This window comes from Aulonocara sp. 'chitande type north' Nkhata Bay, linkage group LG12 (assembly GCF_057382095.1).
Source record: "Aulonocara sp. 'chitande type north' Nkhata Bay isolate Kocher_YH1m ecotype deep benthic linkage group LG12, A_spYH_male_GT1.1, whole genome shotgun sequence".
In the NCBI taxonomy this organism is placed as follows: Eukaryota; Metazoa; Chordata; class Actinopteri; order Cichliformes; family Cichlidae; genus Aulonocara; species Aulonocara sp. 'chitande type north' Nkhata Bay.
Window position 1 is genome coordinate 38,221,703 of NC_141355.1, and position 20,577 is coordinate 38,242,279.

Genomic DNA, 20,577 nt, shown 5'->3' on the forward strand with positions numbered 1-20,577 from the left:
GATCACTGACGTCACCTGGTAACTGCCACTGAGGACGTAAACACAAGGGGTACACATTTTAAAAGAGACCAGTTCCAATAATATGCTGTATAAAAAATTAAATAAACAATGAAATAAAAACAGAAAGAAAACTGAATCTCTTGGCCATGATATCTACTCTTCACTGAGATAGAGAGATGCGCCCAAACCAGCCAGCGGACACAAACTCTCCAGAGTATGCTACGTCTGCTTCAGGCTCTCCTACTGGTTGCTTAAACCATTTCCTCTGAATATCGGCTCCCTCGAGCCATCTCTAGACTTCTGGAGAAGCTATTTGTCATATGTCAAAGTATGAATGCAGGTCAGCCATTTAAACCAATAGCTGTGCCTTTATGCTCACCACAACAGACCAGCACCAGTGTCCAGCTGTTGTACCTTAAATCCAATCAAATCAAACCTTCAACTGTGACCATACTTTAAAAATTACCAACATGCTTCATAATAAAACTAACAATTGATTTTCTGAGGTCAAAAATCAGGCGAGCAGTATTTATTGCAGATTTCCAAAATAACGTCACATCTTTTTGGAAGGTGGAAATTCCCCTGAGTGATATTAGAAAGACTGATGGTTAAATCTGCTACATACATCAATCGGCAGTGAATAAATTATTGAGTATAAATATACTTTTAGATGCGGCCTGTCACAACAGGAAGGGATTTCTGAACGGAGGAAAAGGGGCAGGAAAAATGGGAAACGATTTATGTCGAGTTTTCACGGAAGGAAGCAATAAATAAATAAATAACACGTGGAATCCAGGAGCAGGCTCGGATACACTGTTCACTGACGAGAATTAGTATGCAGAGGCGAAATGTTTGTTAACAGAAAGCCTGAGCGCAGATAAACACCTCAGACAAAAGACGCCATCAGCACAGAAAGCTGCTGATGCCTCCACATAAATCAATAAAGACATTTAAAATTCAGCATGAATCCTCTTACATTAGATTTCCATTAGCTCTAATCTATACACTAGCAGGTCTCTGAATGCACTTCATTTCTCAAAGATTTCCCAAACTCTATGAAGGCCCTGTATGAGCAGGTTTTCTGTTTTTGCATGCGTCAAGAAACATTATTGTTCAACGTAGGACGAAAAGGCTGCATAATAATGTTTAAATAGGCAGTAACATTTTTTACTTTTTATTTTGAGTGCTGTAACTTTTCTAAAAGAAGCCAAACTGAAAAGAAGTCAACGCTCTGTGCACATATCTTTTCTCCGGTGCCATTAAAGAGGATCTTGGCAGGTTTCCCAATAATTTTGTAGTAAAAGTATAATTTATGTCCATCTAAGGTCAAATTATGCTGCATCATGTCAGAGTTTATCCCAGTAGGCTAAACCTGGCAAGTTACTGTGACAAGATTTCGGTGGATTACACAGTAATCAAACTCCTTTTATATACCGAGGGTTGCACACTGACTATGTGCCAGAGCAGCTTGAGTTCACCAAACAATCTCACGAACGTTCGGTGAACATGAAGAATGAGTTTAATTAAAAACTGTATGTATTGAAGTTCTTGTGCATTGTAAGACTGATTAAACTACTAAATGTGAAAATACGCCAGCTTCATGATCCCACATCAGTCGTGAGTCGATGCATTTCTATCCTTTAAGGTGCAGCGATGCAAACATCCTCTTTGACTTTTCTCATCTCTTTCATCAGAGCGTCCTCAAGATTCACAAAAACCTTGGCCTCACGTTGTGAAGCAAGGTGGAACAATGATGGGAAAAAGAAAACAAAATCCAGCTATTTAGGCAATTTGCCTTCCTCTTCAAAGGTCTGACCAAGTACCTGAACATGACCATGCACATCATTTATATACATAAAGCACAGAGTGAAAGCCCTGAGAGACTGCAAAGACCCATTTAGACGCTACAATCTTCTTCATCATTCACTTACTGAGGTAGAATATTTGGACTTTTATGTTATAACTCATTCATGAGCTTGCATGTGGAGAAGGATTTAAAATGTGATTCTGAAAGCAACAAAAACACTGAGATGCAAAGTAATTAGACAATAACTGATGGGTGCACAGAGATCAGACAAACAGACGATGCTGAGAGTGAGGTGGCTGTGTCAGGAAGTCCAGCAGAGGCTGGCGGTTTGATGCCTGGCTCCTTCGGTCTACATGTCTGTTGAGTTTGTAATCAAGCAGCGGAGGCGACGTCTGGGTTCAACACTTTATTTCAGGCTTTACAGCGGAGCTCCATCTCTTTTACCTCTCTCTACTTTCTTCTTCTCCCCTCTCTCTTACCCAGCCTCATTAGCGGCGCCCCTGGTCTGACAGGGTAACAGCATGTACTAATTTGCTTCCTTTATTATAGAACCTTGTAAACACAACAATGTCATGTGTCCTTGGCAGGATACTGAACCCTAAATGGCCACAGATGCCTCCAGTTGCACAAGCGTCTGCTGCGTGAGTCTGTCTATAATAGAGAGTGTGCTATATTATAGACCCTATGCTGAATGCTGAATGCTGAATGATCAGTCAGACTTGAAAAATTCAATCAAATGACCAAAACAAACGTACTCGTGACAAACAGCACACACACCAGAGTGCATCGAACTAGTACAGATGGTTCTCTGGTGTGTGTTGCTTTTACAAAGCCATGCTAGTAGCTCTGTGAGACTAAATACAGTAGCTGTTGTTACAGTTGCTGACCTCTAGGGGCTCTGCCCATGTGAGAGGGCTCTTTCTCCTCCTGTGTTTCAGGTCTAACCACAGATGAGATGTGTTGCAGCTCGTCAGCCACTGCATAAAGACTGCCATGTCCAAATGTTTTCACCTGCAGTGATTCGGGTAGTGGACTGTAGCTGTGCACAACTAGTGAAGCTTGGTGTGACTTTGTTTTGTTTGTAGGTGTATCTTTACAACGGGAATTGTAGTGATCCACAGTGGAAGCAGGAAGGGTTTCTCTGCCATTTTTGTTTCAGCCTTTTTCTCCTGTTTTGTGGTTAGACGGGGAGCTCCGCCTCTGTACTTTGTTTTCTTACAGATAGAGTGGTTTTATGTCTGTGAAGATTCTCAGTCATCCAGGTCATCGTAGTCAAAGGAGCTTGCAAAGAAAAGCGTCTGGACTTCTTTAAGTTGCTTGAAGACGTTTCACCTCTCATCCGAGAAGCTTCTTCAGTTCTATATCTGGGACTCTCCACCATTTGACCTTAGAACTGAAGAAGCTTCTCGGATGAGAGGTGAAACGTCTTCAAGCAACTTAAAGAGTGGTTTTAGTTTTTTTTTTAGCTAGAAAGGAGTGTTTTGTTTGTTATTTCGGCCACTGAGACAATGACGCTTAGAGTTTCCCCGTGTCTTATTTTTGTTCTAATTTTGCCTTAATTGTAAATTAAATGATGTTCCACTGACGTTAACTATTACGTTTTTTTCCCCACTTTGTTACACCCCATCCCAGATAACACTTAAGTGGGCTGTAACATATGTGGGCGCTTGAAACCAGGACCTCTCACACCCAAATCCATCACATACTTTTTAAATACTTGTTGAAGAGCCCTTTGTGTCACATTTAAACGCAGTGATTGTGTAGTAATAATAATAATAATAATAATGATGTACAGCATTAAGGTTCATTTGTAACTCTTTTTCTAGCCCCTTATCAAACAGCTGTTAGAGCCTAAACCTGACTGAAAAGGAAACGTGTCTGCAAATGAAAAGAAAGCTACACAAAGTGCATGTACAAAGAGAGCGCGAACCACAGTCTCATAGCTAAGACATTTGCGACTGAGGCTCCCACCGCACTTCCATCCTCACAATGAGAACTTTATCACTCAATGAAGGACAGCCATTATCTCAGGGCACCAGTTTAACTCACAGGTTGCGCAGGCGATCGATGCCGTGAGGTTCACTACAGCGGCCTGGATCTCCACCCAAGGCCATTTCTGTCTCCTCCACTTTTATCCCCCAGTTAATAATTGCAAAGTCTGGGGCATAAATACAGTAACATCCAAGGTCACAGTGACACCAAATGAAAAGCAGGTTTCTATTTGGAGATCGGGAACATCAGCAACATGATGTAGATGGTACCATACTCCATTAGATAAATGTCAAATTAATTCTGGCTTTATGAAAGGCCCCGGAAACGCCAAGAAACTCATTCATCTACTAAGGACCATGAAAACAAAAAAAAATCACAGATAATTATTTTCACAGCTACACTGGAACAAATTCTTAAAGACAACAGTGACATCAAAACACTACACATCTGAAAAACGTATGTTCTTCCATTAAGATACACAAGGCAAGTTTCCTTTCTAAGAAAATGATAACAAGAGAAAACGTCGTGCCCAGGAGACATTTGCTCTATTAGTTCAAACGGAGCTCCGGTCTGAGCTGCAGCCAAATCCCTCCCCCCCAAAGGGAAGTCAATCGCACTCAATCCGTTTCCAAAACAGCAGTGAGTGAATCATCCAGCGTTAGATCTCAGGAGCTTTATGATCTCTTCTCTGGAGTTTTGGTTTAAAGCTAAACGGGACAGCTTACGTGTAGCATTAGCTTCCTGTGTGCTGCATCATCTCAGAGTTCTTAAGCAGGCTGATGAGCTGTGAAAGGAAGTGTGAAATTTGGATGGATGATTTCATTTGCATTTTCAGAGGTCAGCAGACGTTAAGCTTACGTCTTTTCCTTTTCCATTCACAGTCGCGCTTCTTTTATCAGCGTAACAGCTACACGCAGCAGAGCTGTGTTATCACTCCGGAGGCAGTTTTTCCCTTACATGATTATGTGTCTTTACAACAGACTGCTGTGATTTTTCTCACAACTCATTGCTCAACTAACAAGTCACACTGAAGAGTAAACGTGTCCACAGGTCACTGCACGCTGACCTTTTCAACTTTGGTTGGTCTCTGAAGATCTGAGGCGGCCTGTGAACTGAATGAAACATGAAGAGCACTCCCAGCTGAAGCAGGAAACGTGTGTGAACCACTGAACACCAAGTTAGTTACAGCATGATGTCCAATCAAGATTTGTAAAATAAGCACAGTTCGATTAATAGTGTAACAGTCTCACTCTTTTCAGTTCAATTCAGTGTTATTCATACAGCGCCAAATCATAACGAAAGACGCCTCAAGGTGTTTTATATTGTAAGGTCGACCCTACAATAACACATACGGAGAAAAACCCACCAATCATATGACCCCCTATGAGCAGCACTTTGGCAACTAGCACAGTCCAGTGATAAGAAACAGATAATTGAAATTTAAATGATGCTGACAAAGGCATTTACCTACTGCTCCTGTGAAAACGTAAGGAGACACAAGACACCTCTCAAGTGTGTCCTGGCTCTGCAGCTTCCTCCAAGTTGGACACGCCCAAAATGCCTCATCTAGGAGGCGTCCACGTCAGCTGACTCCTGTCGATATGCAGGAGGGTACGTCTCTTTTGAGCTCACAAAGGTATTCTTTGGGTTGCTACCTGCAGATCTTGGCCATGGAGGGCAAGAATGTAGACTGACAACAGACCAGTAAAACGTCTGCAACACTGCCGAGGCAGGACCAATCCTACTGTCAATTTCTTCAACAAGCCCCTGATATACTTAAACTCTGGCACTTGAGGACGAAATTCATCCCCTACACTGATTTTGCACTCCACTCTTTTCCATCTGAGAACCATGGCCTCAGACCTGCAAGTGCTAATTCCCAACCCAAACACTTCAAATTCAGCTGCAAACTCCTCAAGTGTCAGCTGGACGTCGCCATTTGATGAAGCCAAGAGGGCCACGTCGTCCACAAAAAGCCCTGACGAGCTCTCGAGACCACTGGCTGTGATACCCTCTGCTCCTCGGCTGCACTTAGAAATTATGTTCATAAGTTGCCACTGATGAAGAGAAAGAGTGGCAAAGGGCAACTCTGGTGGAGTCAGTCCCACTGGGAATGACTGAGACTTAATGCTGGCAACATGTTCGTCAGGTCCAGCTTGAGTAGAAGTTTAACAGAAACCTTTCTTTAGCTGGAGGATGAGGGGAGGCCTGTACTCACTGAGGCTGTGTGCAGTCCTGAAGGTTACACATTCTTCGGATGGGTTTGGGCCTCTTGCCAGCGTCGCAGTAGCCTCGATGAACCATCTTGGTGTCTCCCTTTTTCCGACATCCATACTTGGTGTACTGAAACCCTGTCCAGAAAACCCCCACCCCCAAAAACCCCATGTTTTAATTAGAAAGACAGTTCACATCCTTTTACTGGGGTTTGACTTTCAAACTTCAAAGTTCCTTTGCAATTACTCAAGTCACATTTTTATATCTAATTTCCTTTAAGTTTAAAATATGTCTTAAAGCTTTTGTCTACTTTTAAGTTAAATACCAGCGAGCTTAAGCCTGCTGACATAAAATCTTAGAGGTGTATTCAGGCTAATATAAATATAACACAAGCATGTGCAACATCAAAAAGGGAAAGAACTGCAGTTAACAGTTCAAGTGTGAATGTGTGAATGAGACACGAAAGTGCTTTAAGTACTCGAGTATAAAAGTGTTGCATCAGAAACACTCCATTTACCATTATGGGATATTTAGTAAGCTGGAAAAATGTGTAATTTTCTTTTGCAGGATTACAAATTTCATGCTGTTCCCACACTAAAGGTCAGAGTAGAGGTCACATATCAAGTAGATATAATAAGATGCAAAATTTGACAAATATTAATGTTGTATCAGTTTGTTTCTTTGTTTGAAATATTTGCAGCTATGAAGTCGTGAAATTTAAGCTCACAGTGACATCTTTGTTGGCCAATTCTGCAGATTTGAAATGCTGATGCTCTTCGCACAGGGATGTTTAAAAACCAAACATAACATTTGACATATGAATAATACCAAAAAACACAGTAGAAAAATGATAAATGAAGTTTTTTTAGGACTCATGACCATCGGGAGAAAAGAAAAAAAAGGTTAGGGTAGCAAAAATCAATCTTATATCAAGTACCAACCTTATCTTTCCTACACTAAGAAACAGTGAGTACTGCCAATAACACCTTTTCGATATTCTACGTATCCATGCAAATGAAAAGACTTTGTGGTTAGAAGTGCATATAACAAATGCATGTCAATCATCTTGTTTGAAGACAAAATATTTGGTTTAATTAGCTCACTCAGTCAATAATTTCTTACTTCAAAGACACAGCTTGAGAATGTGGATAAAAGCAGATCATCACAAACACCTATAGACTGAATGACTGAATATGAAACTTCAATATACAATTTTAATAATTAGATGAAAAGTATTTATTCGTCTTCATTCATTTTTTTTTTAAGTGAAGGTAGTTTCTGAGTTTACCTCCAGCACATGGCTTGGAACACGGAGACCAGCTCTTCAGAGCCCACTCATAGGTCTCCTCCTGGATGACATTGTTATTGTTGATGGGCACCGAATCTTCATGGATGATGTACTTATACATCAGAGTCGACCGTGTCTCATTGTCCTTTGGTATAATCTAGAAATCAAAGGAAGTTAAACCATTATACCATCATCCTCCGTGTCTAATATCAAAACACGCAGAAAGATTGCCCTCTCTCAAACACGGCTCCTGATTGGGTGGCAGATAATGGAGGAAATAGAGAGGAGAATTCATGGGCAAGTTGAGATGCACCAGTTTTGCTCGTGTCCCCGTCTCAGAGCTTTTCATCTGGATCAGTTTAAGATTTACAATTATATTAAAAGACACGATATATAAAGTTTGAAGGTGAAAGGCTTTTGTGTAAATGTGTAATCGACAGCTTTTCATGGTGTGTGCCATTCATTTTGCATCATCGTGTAATACAAAAAACACAAGATGAGTAATAATATAAGTTATGAAGAGTAGCCTTGAAGTGAAATAAAATTCAGCAGTTGACTTCAAATTCAAACATTACGTCGTCACCTCTTCACCACAGAGTGTCTATTACTGTGCTACAGAAAGGAGGAACATGGAGAAAATCTCAGCATTTCAGCATCTACCTTTTGGCTTTTAGGTCTCGCTGAATGAAGTCTTTTCAAAGGAGAATGCAGTGTTAAACTTTTTGAACATACTTTAGAGTCTTTCTTTAAAAAGGAGACTTTTCTGTTTTGTACTCAGGTGCCCTTCAGGTCAGGCTCACTGCAAAGCAGAGCAGCCAGATGGAAATATGAAATGTTTGGTGTTTATTTCATTTTTACAAGACTCGCTAACATTAAAGCAGTTTGAAAAACAGCTGAAGAGGAAATGAACTACGGACGTTTTCTTTCTTTCAGTCATTCAAGTCTAGAAGCCTGTCCTGGTTGGAAAGCGGTGACTCGAAGTCCCAGCAGCTACTAGTGTCGTGGCTCAAGAGTTGGGAGTTCGCCTTGTAATCAGAAGGTTACAAGGTTGCCTGTTCGAGCCCCGGCTTGGACAGTCTCGGTCGTTGTGTCCTTGGGCAAGACACTCCACCCGTTGCCTACTGGAGGTGGTCAGAGGGCCCGGTGGCGCCAGTGTCCGGCAGCCTCGCCTCTGTCAGTGCGCCCCAGTGGGTCCTTAGGGACTAGTAAAGCGCTACACAAATACAGGCCATTTATCATTTACACCTCACCAAGTGTGGTCAATTAGCAATTCAGCCCAAGCAACACCTGGAGACTCTTGCACTGCCACTGCAAAGAGAAGGCGTTCCTCGTGTTAGACCTTAGTGTAGAAAGGAAATGAAGCCTAACAAAAGCGCCTGGGCTTGCAGTGCAGCAGCAGCTTTTGTTCCTAACTGTACCCAGCAGTGAGGATTCACAGACCTCCCTGTTCCCGGTGTTCTGCTTTGGTTTAGAAGCTAACGTGCTGCCGCATTAACAGATATGAGCCGTGACTTCAATTCACAGAGTAACATTTTAAGTGCTGGAATCACAAATGGAGCCGAAACCACTCGAGCATCTATACGGACCAGTGGGACATTTGCATTAGAGATTTAAAGCTTTGTTATGTGCCACAGACGATTATTTAATTTGCTTGGCAACCTTTAAACTGTGTTTTCCTCAGCGGATGATCGTTTGCTGAACTATTACAGGTGCAAGGCAACATTTGAGTGTAATGTCAGGAGTCCTAGGAAAGAAATGCATGGTGTTCAGAGTCTGTTCCTCTTGTACTCATACAAGTCTCCTGTCTGGAGGTTAGACACTGGTTCATTTTGGATCTCACCATCTTTGTTAATCAGATGTGATCGTAGATGAGAGGGTTCAGTGCTAACGATTAAAGTTTGGAAGATTCATCCACAGATGAGTTCAGGTTAAAGGATCCACCCACCTCCCACTCAGAGCAGGCCTTCATTATAAATACTGTAGGTTGAGTTTCAAGTATTTATAATTATGACAGGAAAATATCAAACTGGAATTTTTAATCTAACAGGCTACATGTTTATTTTTGAGTCTGTGGGGTTTGACTGGCTTTTGGAGTCAGACTCGAGTAGCCAATTAAGGAACTGCAATCTCTGCACTTGTTTGTGTATTGTTGCTTTGCAAACACTCACGCTGAGACAGATTCATTAAATGTTTTAGGAAAGACTTATAAAAGTAAAACATTTGATCCTGTTCAAGAAAACACACATCCAAGCCCAGACGACTTATCAGCAAATATTATCTTCATTGAGTTGACAACACATGTTGCAGAGACACACAACTGAAACATATTTCTGGGGTCACAGACGATGGTGGTGATGTTTCGATGTTCACACTGTCACAAACTAACAGCTGGGTAAGTTATTGTTGCCAGTTTGCAGTCACTTCCATTATAATCTGTCATAACTGCAGCACATTTGGATTCTTTGGTTTTGTGCATTTACATGTTCACACTCATGTAGAGGTTTTCTTAATGACTTTGTAAGCACTTTTTTAAGTGTCTTAATCAAAGACAAAGAGATTTACCGATTTGTTTTTATCCTTGACTTGTACTCAGAGAGAACATGAAATATTTAAACGATTTGCACACTGCGTCCTTAAAATCTGCGAGATTAAACTCCATGTTTTTTCAAGTTGCAGGAGAAAGTTCCTGCTACGTCGCTCGTGTTTTTCTGACAAAGCTCTGTTCCTGGGAAAACTCATCAGTTTCTGTCACATCTGTTCTCTTCGATACGTTTGGAACAAACACGCCTGTCTAATTATTTTCCTGTCATAAAAGAAAAACAGCAAATATCCCAGACGTGGCAATTTAGAAAAGTCGACCGATGTGACATGCAAGAAATTTGAGTTGATGTCCACGAGAGAAAAACGATGATTAGAAAAATAGAAAGTAGTTTCTTTGTTTTTTAACAAGCTTCTCATACAAGTGAGACTTGAGACTAGATGAGATTCTAATAAACAGAAACCAGGGGAAAATAAATAAATCACCCTGTCAGCCATGACTGCATCATTTGATCACTTCCTCTTCTTTACCCCTTGAAAGTCTACCAGCAGCAGCCCATATTTCAGCCGGCTGGATGTACATCAGATGTTAGTGAGGGGGTCTCTGCCTGTGCAGCTGCCCCTGGAAAAACCTGGAAATTACTCTACCCACATCTTCACTGATATTTCCTGAGATGTCAAAACTCATCATTAGTGATAAAGGGGATGTGAAAAGTCCAGTGAAAATCATCACTAAACGTCCAGTTTATAAGTGATGAATGTAACGCAGCTATTAATTTTGCATTTTTTCCTCCTCGCTGCTGGCTATGGTCTCATTAGTAACTCTGACTGTTTTTCGACCTGTGGGAGCATTTTGAATGAGACGGTCCCCTGCTGCAGTGGGACTGGCTGTAAAACTGTCCTAATAGGCAGTTAAAGTCTGGTCTTCAGGGAACTGACTCAATTTTATGCACTACTTCAGTTCTCTTCATGTCTTTTGGGATGACTGAGAGTCAGCGTTACCCTTTTCTGATGCTGGAAAAAACATTTCTCCATTGATCCGCGTGCACGGGTTTGTTTCGTTAATGTCATTCAGACACACAGTTGTGAAAATAGTTGTTCGCATGGTCACCAGGTCCTTTAGGCATTCAATTTCAAAGTGCCAAGTGTTAGCTCGACTTATATATTTATTATATTTACACATAAATATATGCCCCCCCCAAAAAAAGAACAAAAAAACCAACTCAAATGCCACACAACCCTTTTAACAACAAGCACCCACATTCAAAGAATTGTAATTCCACTACTGTGAATCACCACAGTGGATTTAAATAAATCAGTTAAGGCACAGTCATTAATTTAGCAGGTTTATCAAGTATTGCAATAACTGTTTCAGAATTACAGCTATTTTTGTACGTAGTCCTCCACAGTTCCAGAGGCTGAAAATATTTGAGCAGCTGACTGAAAACCAGTTTCACAGGCTTCCTAACAAGCTGCTCCCTTGTTATTCATATTAAGCAGATATGAGATATGCAGTTGATTCCAAGGATTAAATTTATGTTTGCTCTTCACTGAAAACTGTCCGAGGCCAAAGATGTGTCGATGCCTGATGTAAATGAGGCCAAGTTACAGCATGGGCACGTACGTCTGCCAGTAGGAGCAGGTGTTTATTGATGATGTGACTGCTGATAGAAGTAGCAGGATGAAGGGTACAGAGATACTGTATGCTCTCTGCTCAGATTGAGCCAAGCACTGCAAACGTCATCAGACGGAGCTTCACAAGGCTAATGGATAATAATCTGACGTAAATGCAAAAGCAGCTCAATAGATTCTAAAGGTAAAGACATGGAATATTTTTAAAAACACCTGATCTGAACCCAGCAGAGCAGACTCTCAGTCACCGGAAACAAAACTGAAGGGAGCGAGGCACACAAACCAGCATCAAAGTCCAGTTTTCTGCAGCTGGTGTCCTGCAGGTTTCAGATCTCACCTGGGTCAACACACCTGAATCACCAGGCCTCTGGAGAACTTCAAGACATATTGAGGAGGTCATTTAACTAGGGATGGGTATCGAAAACTGGTTCTTGTTGAGAACCGGTTCCCACTGTTTCAATTCCTTGGAATCGTTTGCCACTTTTAAAAACGATTCCCTTATCGATTCCAGTCGCCCCGAATAACGTCATCACGTTGAGTAGCGTCTTTTACCCAGTAGGAAACACGGCGCCTGAGCGGCACAAACGCTCAAAAGTTTGGTTACACTTTATGAGAAAGGATGACAACAGGGCAACGTGCAATACTTGCAAAGTAGAGATTTCATCAAAGGGAGGAAACACTACGAACATGCAAAAGCATTTGCTCAAAAAACACGCGATTGCTTTCAACGAATGTCGTGTTTTTGATCCGCTCCGGACTAGCGAAGCTCAACCCAGCAGCAGCGGTAGCGTTTCCACGTCCTCTCCCGTTAATACTGCAGGTAACTAATCAATTAGCATTGCATATTATGTTAGCGCGATTTACCTTATTACAAAACCTGCTATTACTGTGCGTTGCATTTAGATAACCATGATGAGACAGACAGAGTCTGGCTCAGATGCTGGCAGTTCTCGCTGCAGTCTACCGGTAGCGTCTCCTTTCAGGCCAGGATAGACGAATGTCACCGAGCAGTGACTCAGTTTGTGGTCAAAGGCTTGCACCCATTTGCCACAGCAGATGATTTTCAGTAAGTGAATGTGTTTAATTGTAGGCAGGACATTACTGGATATTCTTGTGTAATTGCTACAGAATAATTTATGTTACACTTTGTTATTGCTACAGAAGAATATTTATTTTATTATTTTACATTTACAATTTTTTTCCTGGGGACCCTGTGACACCCCATTGAAGAGCCATAGGCTGGATCTCTTAAGATCTCACTGTTGGGTTTGTAAGGCCATGTTACTCCTAAATTTCTATCTTGTTCAAAGAGAAGATATAAAACAAAGTTCTAAGCTAATCGACCTTAGTGTTCTCCTTTTAAAAAAAAAAAAAAGAATCGATAAGGAATCGAATCGTTAAACAGAATCGAAAATGGAATCGGAATCGTTAAAATCTTATCAATACCCATCCCTACATTTAACCATTTAAATCAGCCGTGTTGGATCAAGGACACATCTAAGTGTTTGGAAAAGTGTACTGCTAAATGTACTTTTATTGCACTACGTTATTTCACTCTTGAGCTGCTGTAACATGAATCAAGCAGCTGAACTGCCACCTCAGCATGCACGACACAGTCTTGCTAATGGCCTACTAATGTTATTCAGGTGTGTTGCAGCAGAGACACATGGAAAAGTTTCAGGACACCAGCCCTCGAAGACTGGAGTTTGACCCCCGTGGCCTAGTAGACCATTATGGAGGAAAAATAATAAATAAATAACGTCCAAATTCTCACGGCCCTGACTGTATCCATGGCATTTGAATTTTAAAGTTTCACCAAAGCCATCACGTGCAGCTTGGAGTTGATTTGGAGGAGGCTGAACAAGTATCTATTTCTACGATCAGAGTTAAAAATACATAAGAAAATAAGAAAATCTGAGTAAACATGAGTGCTGACATGTAAAAGTGTATTAACGCTCATTGTCAGTCAATTCTATCGTGGAAGCAGAGTTACTAATTATTCCTACTTGCTCACGAGCTGCATGTAAAATATTCTGCTGGATATTCATCGCATTTTCATAAAAACAGGCAAAGCATCTGGGGAAGAAGGCGCATCTGATGATTATAGCTGCTGTATTGTGGTAAAACTAGCTCATTCACACTGCTTATTGTGCTGTAATTCACTGGCTTGTGAGCATAACAGGGTGATAATCAGATGAATGCAATAATCTGATGTTAAAGAGTCAAAAAAGGTGCACTGAATGCACTGAATGTGGAAATGCTTCTGAATGGCTTTCATGAATTTTATGTAAAATATGTCTCTTATCGAAATGTGAGACGATGCATTTCCATCAAGCTGCATGCACAAAAACTTTACTGTGAAGAACTTTCTTCAACTCACCCTGAGTCAACACACCTGAATCACATGATTAGTTCGTTACCAGGCCTCTGGAGAACTTCAGGACATGTTGAGGAGCTTTTTTAGCCATTTAAATCAGCTGTGTTGGTTCAAGGACATCTAAAACCTGCAGGGACACCGGCCCTCGAGGCCTGGAGTTGCCCACCCCTGCTCTATGGTGTATAACAATATTTGTCATGTATTTGAAGCTTGATTAATGACTGACTGTGCACCACCAATGTGAACCACTTAGATGCGCACTAACTTATGCTGTAAGTCCTTGTCTAACATGAATATTTGTACCATTACAAATTATTACAAATTATTTTTGTCACCATTCGTGGCTCATTTCAAGAGACTTTTTAAATATTTGCCCAGTGAAAAGCCACTTCCTGATGAAACTGTGGATATTACACTCTCCACACTCTAGAGAACCCATCTAATTTTCCTGTATATATTTTCATCTGCTTATTCAAGGAAATGCATTATTGAACTGCAGGCCTTTATTGCCACAGAGTAACAGTACGTTTATTATGCTTTATTACAGTTTGAATATATTAAAACTGAAGACTGCATTCATATGTTTTCAGACGTGTAACCTCCACGCTATCAGAGAACGCTATCTCGCTTTAGTTTTAGCTGACAATTGAACAGCTCCAGCCTCTCAACCAAATAAAGTCTGCTGTGAAAAGAAAAGAAGATTACGATTAAATTAAAATCATGACAGGAGGAGGAGGAGGAGGAGATTAAAAGATTAAAAGATTACGTGAAGTACCCTCAGAAGGTCTGCTAGATGATGTTAATGCAGCACTACGGACGATACCTACAGCCACGATTACAGAGACTAACAAGCTGATGTACAATACGGCAGCAGTGGTCAGTGAGATGCTTGGCTACAAGTTGAACAGCCACAAGGGGCAGTACCCTCCATGGAGAAGGAGGCTAGAGGCTAAGATCAAGGTAGCACGGAGGGAGGTTAGCCAACTATCGGAGCTGCAGAAAGGCGCGATGAGGAAGGTGATAAGAAATACAGCAAGCTGTCCATACCTGAGGCCTTGGAAACTGCCAAGCAACAACTCACAGCCTTGGCCAGCTGCTTGAGGAGGTACACCAGAGAGATAGAAGGCAGGAGAATAAACCAGCTGTTCTCCACAGAACCAGCAAAGGTGTACTCTCAGTGGCAAGGGAACAATAAGAGAACAGCACCACCAAGGCTGGAGACGGAGCAATACTGGAAGAGCATATGGGAGAAGGATGCAACCCATAACGGCAATGCTCAGTGGCTAGAGGATCTGAGGGCAGACCACAGCGACCTCCCCGAACAGGGTCCAGTAACCATCACAGTGGCAGATCTCCAGTATGAAGAGTTGGACAGCACCAGGCCCTGACATGGTTCACGCCTACTGGCTGAAGAAGCTGACTGCACTCCACGAGCGTCTGGCAGCACAAATGAACCAGCTGCTAGTTAACGAGAGACACCCGGAATGGCTAACCGAAGGTCTGCTGGACCAGACTGACCAACCTGTGCACTGCCTGGATTGATTACAAGAAGGCCTATGACTCAATGCCCCACAGCTGGATACTGGAATGCCTAGAATTGTACAAGATCAATGGGACCCTAAGAGCCTTCATCAGGAACTCAATGGGGATGTGGCGTACAACACTAGAGGCCAACTCCAAGCCCATAGCACAAGTTACCATCAAGTGCGGGATCTACCAAGGAGATGCTCTGTCCCCACTGCTGTTCTGCATAGGCCTGAACCCCCTCAGTGAGATCATTAACAAGACTGGCTACGGATACCGACTACAGAACGGAGCAGTTGTCAGCCACCTCCTGTACATGGATGACATCAAGCTGTATGCCAAGAGTGAACGAGACATCGATTCACTGATCCACACTACCAGGCTATACAGCAATGACATTGGAATGTCGTTCGGACTGGAGAAGTGTAGTCGGATGGTAAAAGAGAGGGAAGGTAGTCAGAACTGAGGGGATTGAACTACCAGAAGGCAACATTGCAGACATAGAGGACAGTTACAAGTACTTGGGGATCCCGCAGGCAAATGGGAACCATGAAGAGGCCGCTAGAAAGGCTGCAACCACCAAGTACCTGCAGAGGGTCAGGCAAGTCCTGAGGAGTCAGCTGAATGGTAAGAACAAGATCCGGGCCATCAACACGTACGCCCTGCCCGTGATCAGGTACCCTGCTGGGGTAATAGGCTGGCCAAAGGAGGAGATAGAAGCCACTGACATAAAGACAAGAAAGCTCCTTACCATGCATGGAGGGTTTCACCCCAAGTCCAGCACCCTGAGGTTGTACGCTAAGCGGACATAGTGGTGGTAGACAAACAGAAGAAGACGGCCGTAGTGATCGATGTAGCGGTTCCGAATGACAGCAATATCAGGAAGAAGGAACACGAGAAGCTGGAGAAATACCAAGGGCTCAGAGAAGAGCTCGAGAGGATGTGGAGGGTGAAGGTAACGGTGGTCCCCGTGGTAATCGGAGCACTAGGTGCGGTGACTCCCAAGCTAGGCGAGTGGCTCCAGCAGATCCCGGGAATAACATCGGAGATCTCTGTCCAGAAGAGCGCAGTCCTGGGAACAGCTAAGATACTGCGCAGGACCCTCAAGCTCCCAGGCCTCTGGTAGAGGACCCGAGCTTGAAGGATAAACCGCCCGCAGGGGCGAGTGGGGAATTTATATATATATATATAAATATACACACACACACACACACACACACACACACACACACACACACACACACACACACACACACACACACACACACACACACACACATTAGAAAGCATGGTGTTTGGACCAATGATTGGATAAAAGCAGAAGTATGTGGATGCCTCAGTCGGTCATGGTTTTGGAAACTAAATGCTGAACCTCCTTCTCAGTGGCTGCGGCTGCCAAAGCTATCATAATAACACTGCACCACAATTTTAAAGCATCCGACTTAGCAATTAAAATCAAGCTTATGACAAAGGTGACCCCTCAAACCCAACCCAGAGTGACGAGAACTGTTAATAATGGCAGAAAGAATCTTTGGGAAAAATTTATTTGTGGAGACTTTTTGTTTCAGGTTGACCCCTGTCTTATCCAGGGAGGGGGCAGGGTTATGACTTATACTGCAGTCAGACACCGGGGGGCGATAGAGATGGTTTGGCTTCACTTTTTGTGGGCGTGAGATCGTCTGCATTTTCTGCAGTCACTGGTTTCTCTCCGTTGAGTCCCGATGTCCTAAAAATGTCTCCAAATGAATCATTTCATGTGACAGATCCTTATAATTTGTCCTCTCAATCACATAATAATCATGGCTTGCCCGAGCAGCAGACGAACCAATATGACACTACAAACCTCACATTGTGGAGTCGTTCAAGTTTCAGTCATGTTGTATTTGGCTGAGAGTAAACCAAATGATGGAGGTCAGGTCTTTCCTTCACTGGCAGATTTAGTCAAGTTCACGTTTTCTTTGATCTCTACCAGGTTTGATTGATGCACCTCACAGTAACTCACTCACTGCTCAGCAGGAGAAATCCACAAGTCCAGAGAGCTGCTCCAAGGAAAACGATCATATGACCACAAATATGTGCTGTGAATCAGCTGCCTGTTAGTTTTGGTTTTGATTGGAAGATTTTGCCGCTGGTTTTAAATGATTTACATGAGAGCTCTACTCATACTGTACCCACGATTTTCTAAACTGTCTAAACCTGAATAATAACGGTCCTCTTTTAAAGCCCTCTTTAGTGTCATTGCACCTGTTGAGGTTAGGAGCTGCAAAATACAGTTGCTACTTCACTAAAGTAGTAGTACTCAGACTACTTTGCAAACAAAAGTGTCATTTTTGCATTTGAGTAATGCAAAAATTACAACAGCAACAACAAACAAACAACCTAATGCATTATTTTCTGTTGTTCTTGTGTTTCTTGGCAGATAGCTCTGTGCTAGTGTCAGCTCGACAGCAGAGTGAACTGCAAACTGTGTTTGGTGAAACCGAGTGCATCTGCTGGTGCCCCAAAATGGCGATAGCTAGCACTGAGTTCAGCTAAAGCTATCAGTCTAGGATAAATAGATGAGCTGGCTGGTGGAGGTGATGCAACCAGTATGTGGTTGGTACATACTGGTAGGAGTCACAGTGGAGTGTTTGATCGCACAAAACTCCTGTTAACTTATATTTCTGATCAGGTAACATTACGGTAACACTGGAAGGTCCAAAGTTACTGTAAAAAGTCATTTAAATGTAACTCTGGGGACCAAAACAACGTTAACTCGTTTCGTTTTGGTGCACCATGACAGCCTCTGCTAGGTCTTGTTGTTTTTCACGGTCATGCCGATGTCTCTACGCTCTGATCTCAGTTTCACTGCGTCTGTTTTCCCTCGTGCTCACAGAGAGGCGCAGCGATAAAAGAAGGGAGCAGCTTAATACTGTACATGTATTAAAATCTTCCCAGCAAATGCAAATGTGTCTAAAACAACTGAAGGGACTGACTCGTTCAAATTTATCTCAAGTAGTATTTTATCTTAGGGATAAGCCTCTTCCTTTGGAGACATTCTCATATGGTGCATTTAAATAACACTAATGACTTTCAATAATTAAAATCTAACAGATAGCCGTAGAAAATAAGTGATAAAATGGATTTTGGGAGACTCGGGCAGGAGGGATGAACTGTTTTAACGCTCATTATCAAGTAAATAGCCTTCTGAATGAATTCATATATGAGTGCGATAGATAAGGAAGTGTTATTACCAGCACCACCACGGGGTCGTGCAGAGGGCCATCGGTCTGCAGCGTCTCTACGTCGCCCTCGATGATGTAATGCCATTCAACGCCCAAGTCGATGAAGCTTCTGGACTTGACCTCCTCTCCTTTGCCGTTGAGGATGTAATGCCCCGTCGCCTGGTTCTTGATTGCTGTAATCAGTCACTTGTTATAAGCTGCTGACAAACTTGAAATAGCTTTACTTTCTAGATGACAAAGATCAGAATTATTCACAGAGAAAGAAAATGCACTCTCAGAGCAGTCACTCGGAAAAAGACCGTGCCTGAACAAAAGCATGTCTGAACTATTCCTCATTCTGTGCAAAACAAACTGCCAAACTCATAGTTTAATAAAACTTGTAAGGATAAAAATGAAAACTGGCATGTTAATCAGATGCTTTAAATACATATAAATGCATTTAAATGCATCGAGTGGGAAAAATGCAACACAAGTAAAAGATGCTAAAAGGATGTTGCAGATCATTTCTTTCTTTCTGCTGCTCAAGTTTTACTTTATGCTTTTAAAAAGCATTTAAGATGATCCACTGCAGCACCCGTCTGCTTTACAACAGTTTTTAACGATGCAGTCTCCAACCACTCATCAGCTCTGCATCCTATTAAAACAGGGAAAGTAGTTCCTGCTGGTTTCAGCTGTGCTATTTTGTTTGAAGTGCACCATTATTGTCAAACATCCAATAATTAATTTAAAAACACTACTATTACTTTCAGTTTTTTTCTTTATTTTTTTTTAAGAGTTTAACTCTTAATATTTTTATGTTAGTTTGAGATCAGTTGACTTCCTCCACTGTCAGTCTGCTTGTACTTGAGTTACAAATACTGACATTTGGAGCCTTTTTAACCACTTTGAGGTCGTTTTCCTTTTTGGCATATTTACTGTCTTCTAGCTGCACATAAACTCAGTCTGACTCAGAAACAGGATCCTTTAGTCATCACTATCAGTAACTGTTCTACCAGACCCAACATGTGACTTGACTAACTGGCATTTTAAAGGCAGAAATCGTGCTTTTTTCACTTACAGTAAATTGACCTTTCAATACAAAGACAAAAACCAAGGATGGATCCATCTACTCCATCAGAAAAAGTTGACACATTATGTGATCATTCGACTGACAGACGCGTGTTGCACGAGGATTAAAGAGTATAATCTGACATGTAATCATAAAGTTCTTCACTGTTTTCATTAAAGTTGCTGTTATCAGCAAACTGCCAGCTTGTCAGATTCTTATCACTCACATGTGTGTGTCTAGAATACACAAAGGGCCTCCTCCAGTGGGACAAACATTTCTCTTTTTTTGTTCTTTGTGAAATTTTCTAAATGTTATTTTCTTAAGAGGACAAAGTTGGAGGGAATCAAACCAGCGACTACACTGATCCTGTTTCTGTGTTTGCTGCTGGTCGCACTCCTGACGGACTCTTCACCTTACTTCTGCTTTTGTGTTGTTGGGTTGTTCTTGACATCAGAGTTGGGGGGACAGAAGTTGATGTTTGACTTTGCTCAGGTTTGAGCTCCAGGATGAAATCACAGACACACAGAACTTCTAAAAATAGCAGCAGCGCAGGAAGCAGTCCAAAGGTGCACAAGGGCATGACCTTTAAATTGAATTCAGGTATTAATTTTATTTAGCTTGCACTAAGAGTAACTACATAATCCCATCTGTGGAGGTTATTTTAACCATTTATGAATAAACTTATCCTATAACAAGCCACGTCTTTATGATTCATTCCTGAATATGGCTGATTAATTCTACATGTCCTTGGTTGTTATTGGAAATTCAACTAAATAAAGAAAAACTAGTCCTATTTTGCAGAAAAGAAAGAGCACACTCATGTAGCAGACGATTAATAATGAATGCAAATGAGAAGATTCATTTTCCTCAACTTGGGAGGTGACAAGAAATGAATTATGCAAAATCTATGATTTCACAGAATCTTCCCATCGG

General features: G+C 41.8%; 1 protein-coding gene across 2 annotated transcripts in view; it reads right to left on the reverse strand.

Annotated features, from left to right (window-relative positions):
- adamts3 (ADAM metallopeptidase with thrombospondin type 1 motif, 3) overlaps nucleotides 1-20,577 on the reverse strand; it is a 139,482-nt gene that overhangs the window by 13,127 nt on the left and 105,778 nt on the right. For both annotated transcript variants that reach the window (XM_086315524.1, XM_086315522.1), the window contains exons 17-19: nucleotides 18,606-18,769; nucleotides 7,302-7,458; nucleotides 6,018-6,150 (exon numbers count right to left, since the gene is read on the reverse strand). In XM_086315524.1, coding sequence (XP_086171650.1) covers nucleotides 6,018-6,150; nucleotides 7,302-7,458; nucleotides 18,606-18,769 — 454 coding nt within the window. The remainder of the gene's footprint in view (nucleotides 1-6,017; nucleotides 6,151-7,301; nucleotides 7,459-18,605; nucleotides 18,770-20,577) is intronic.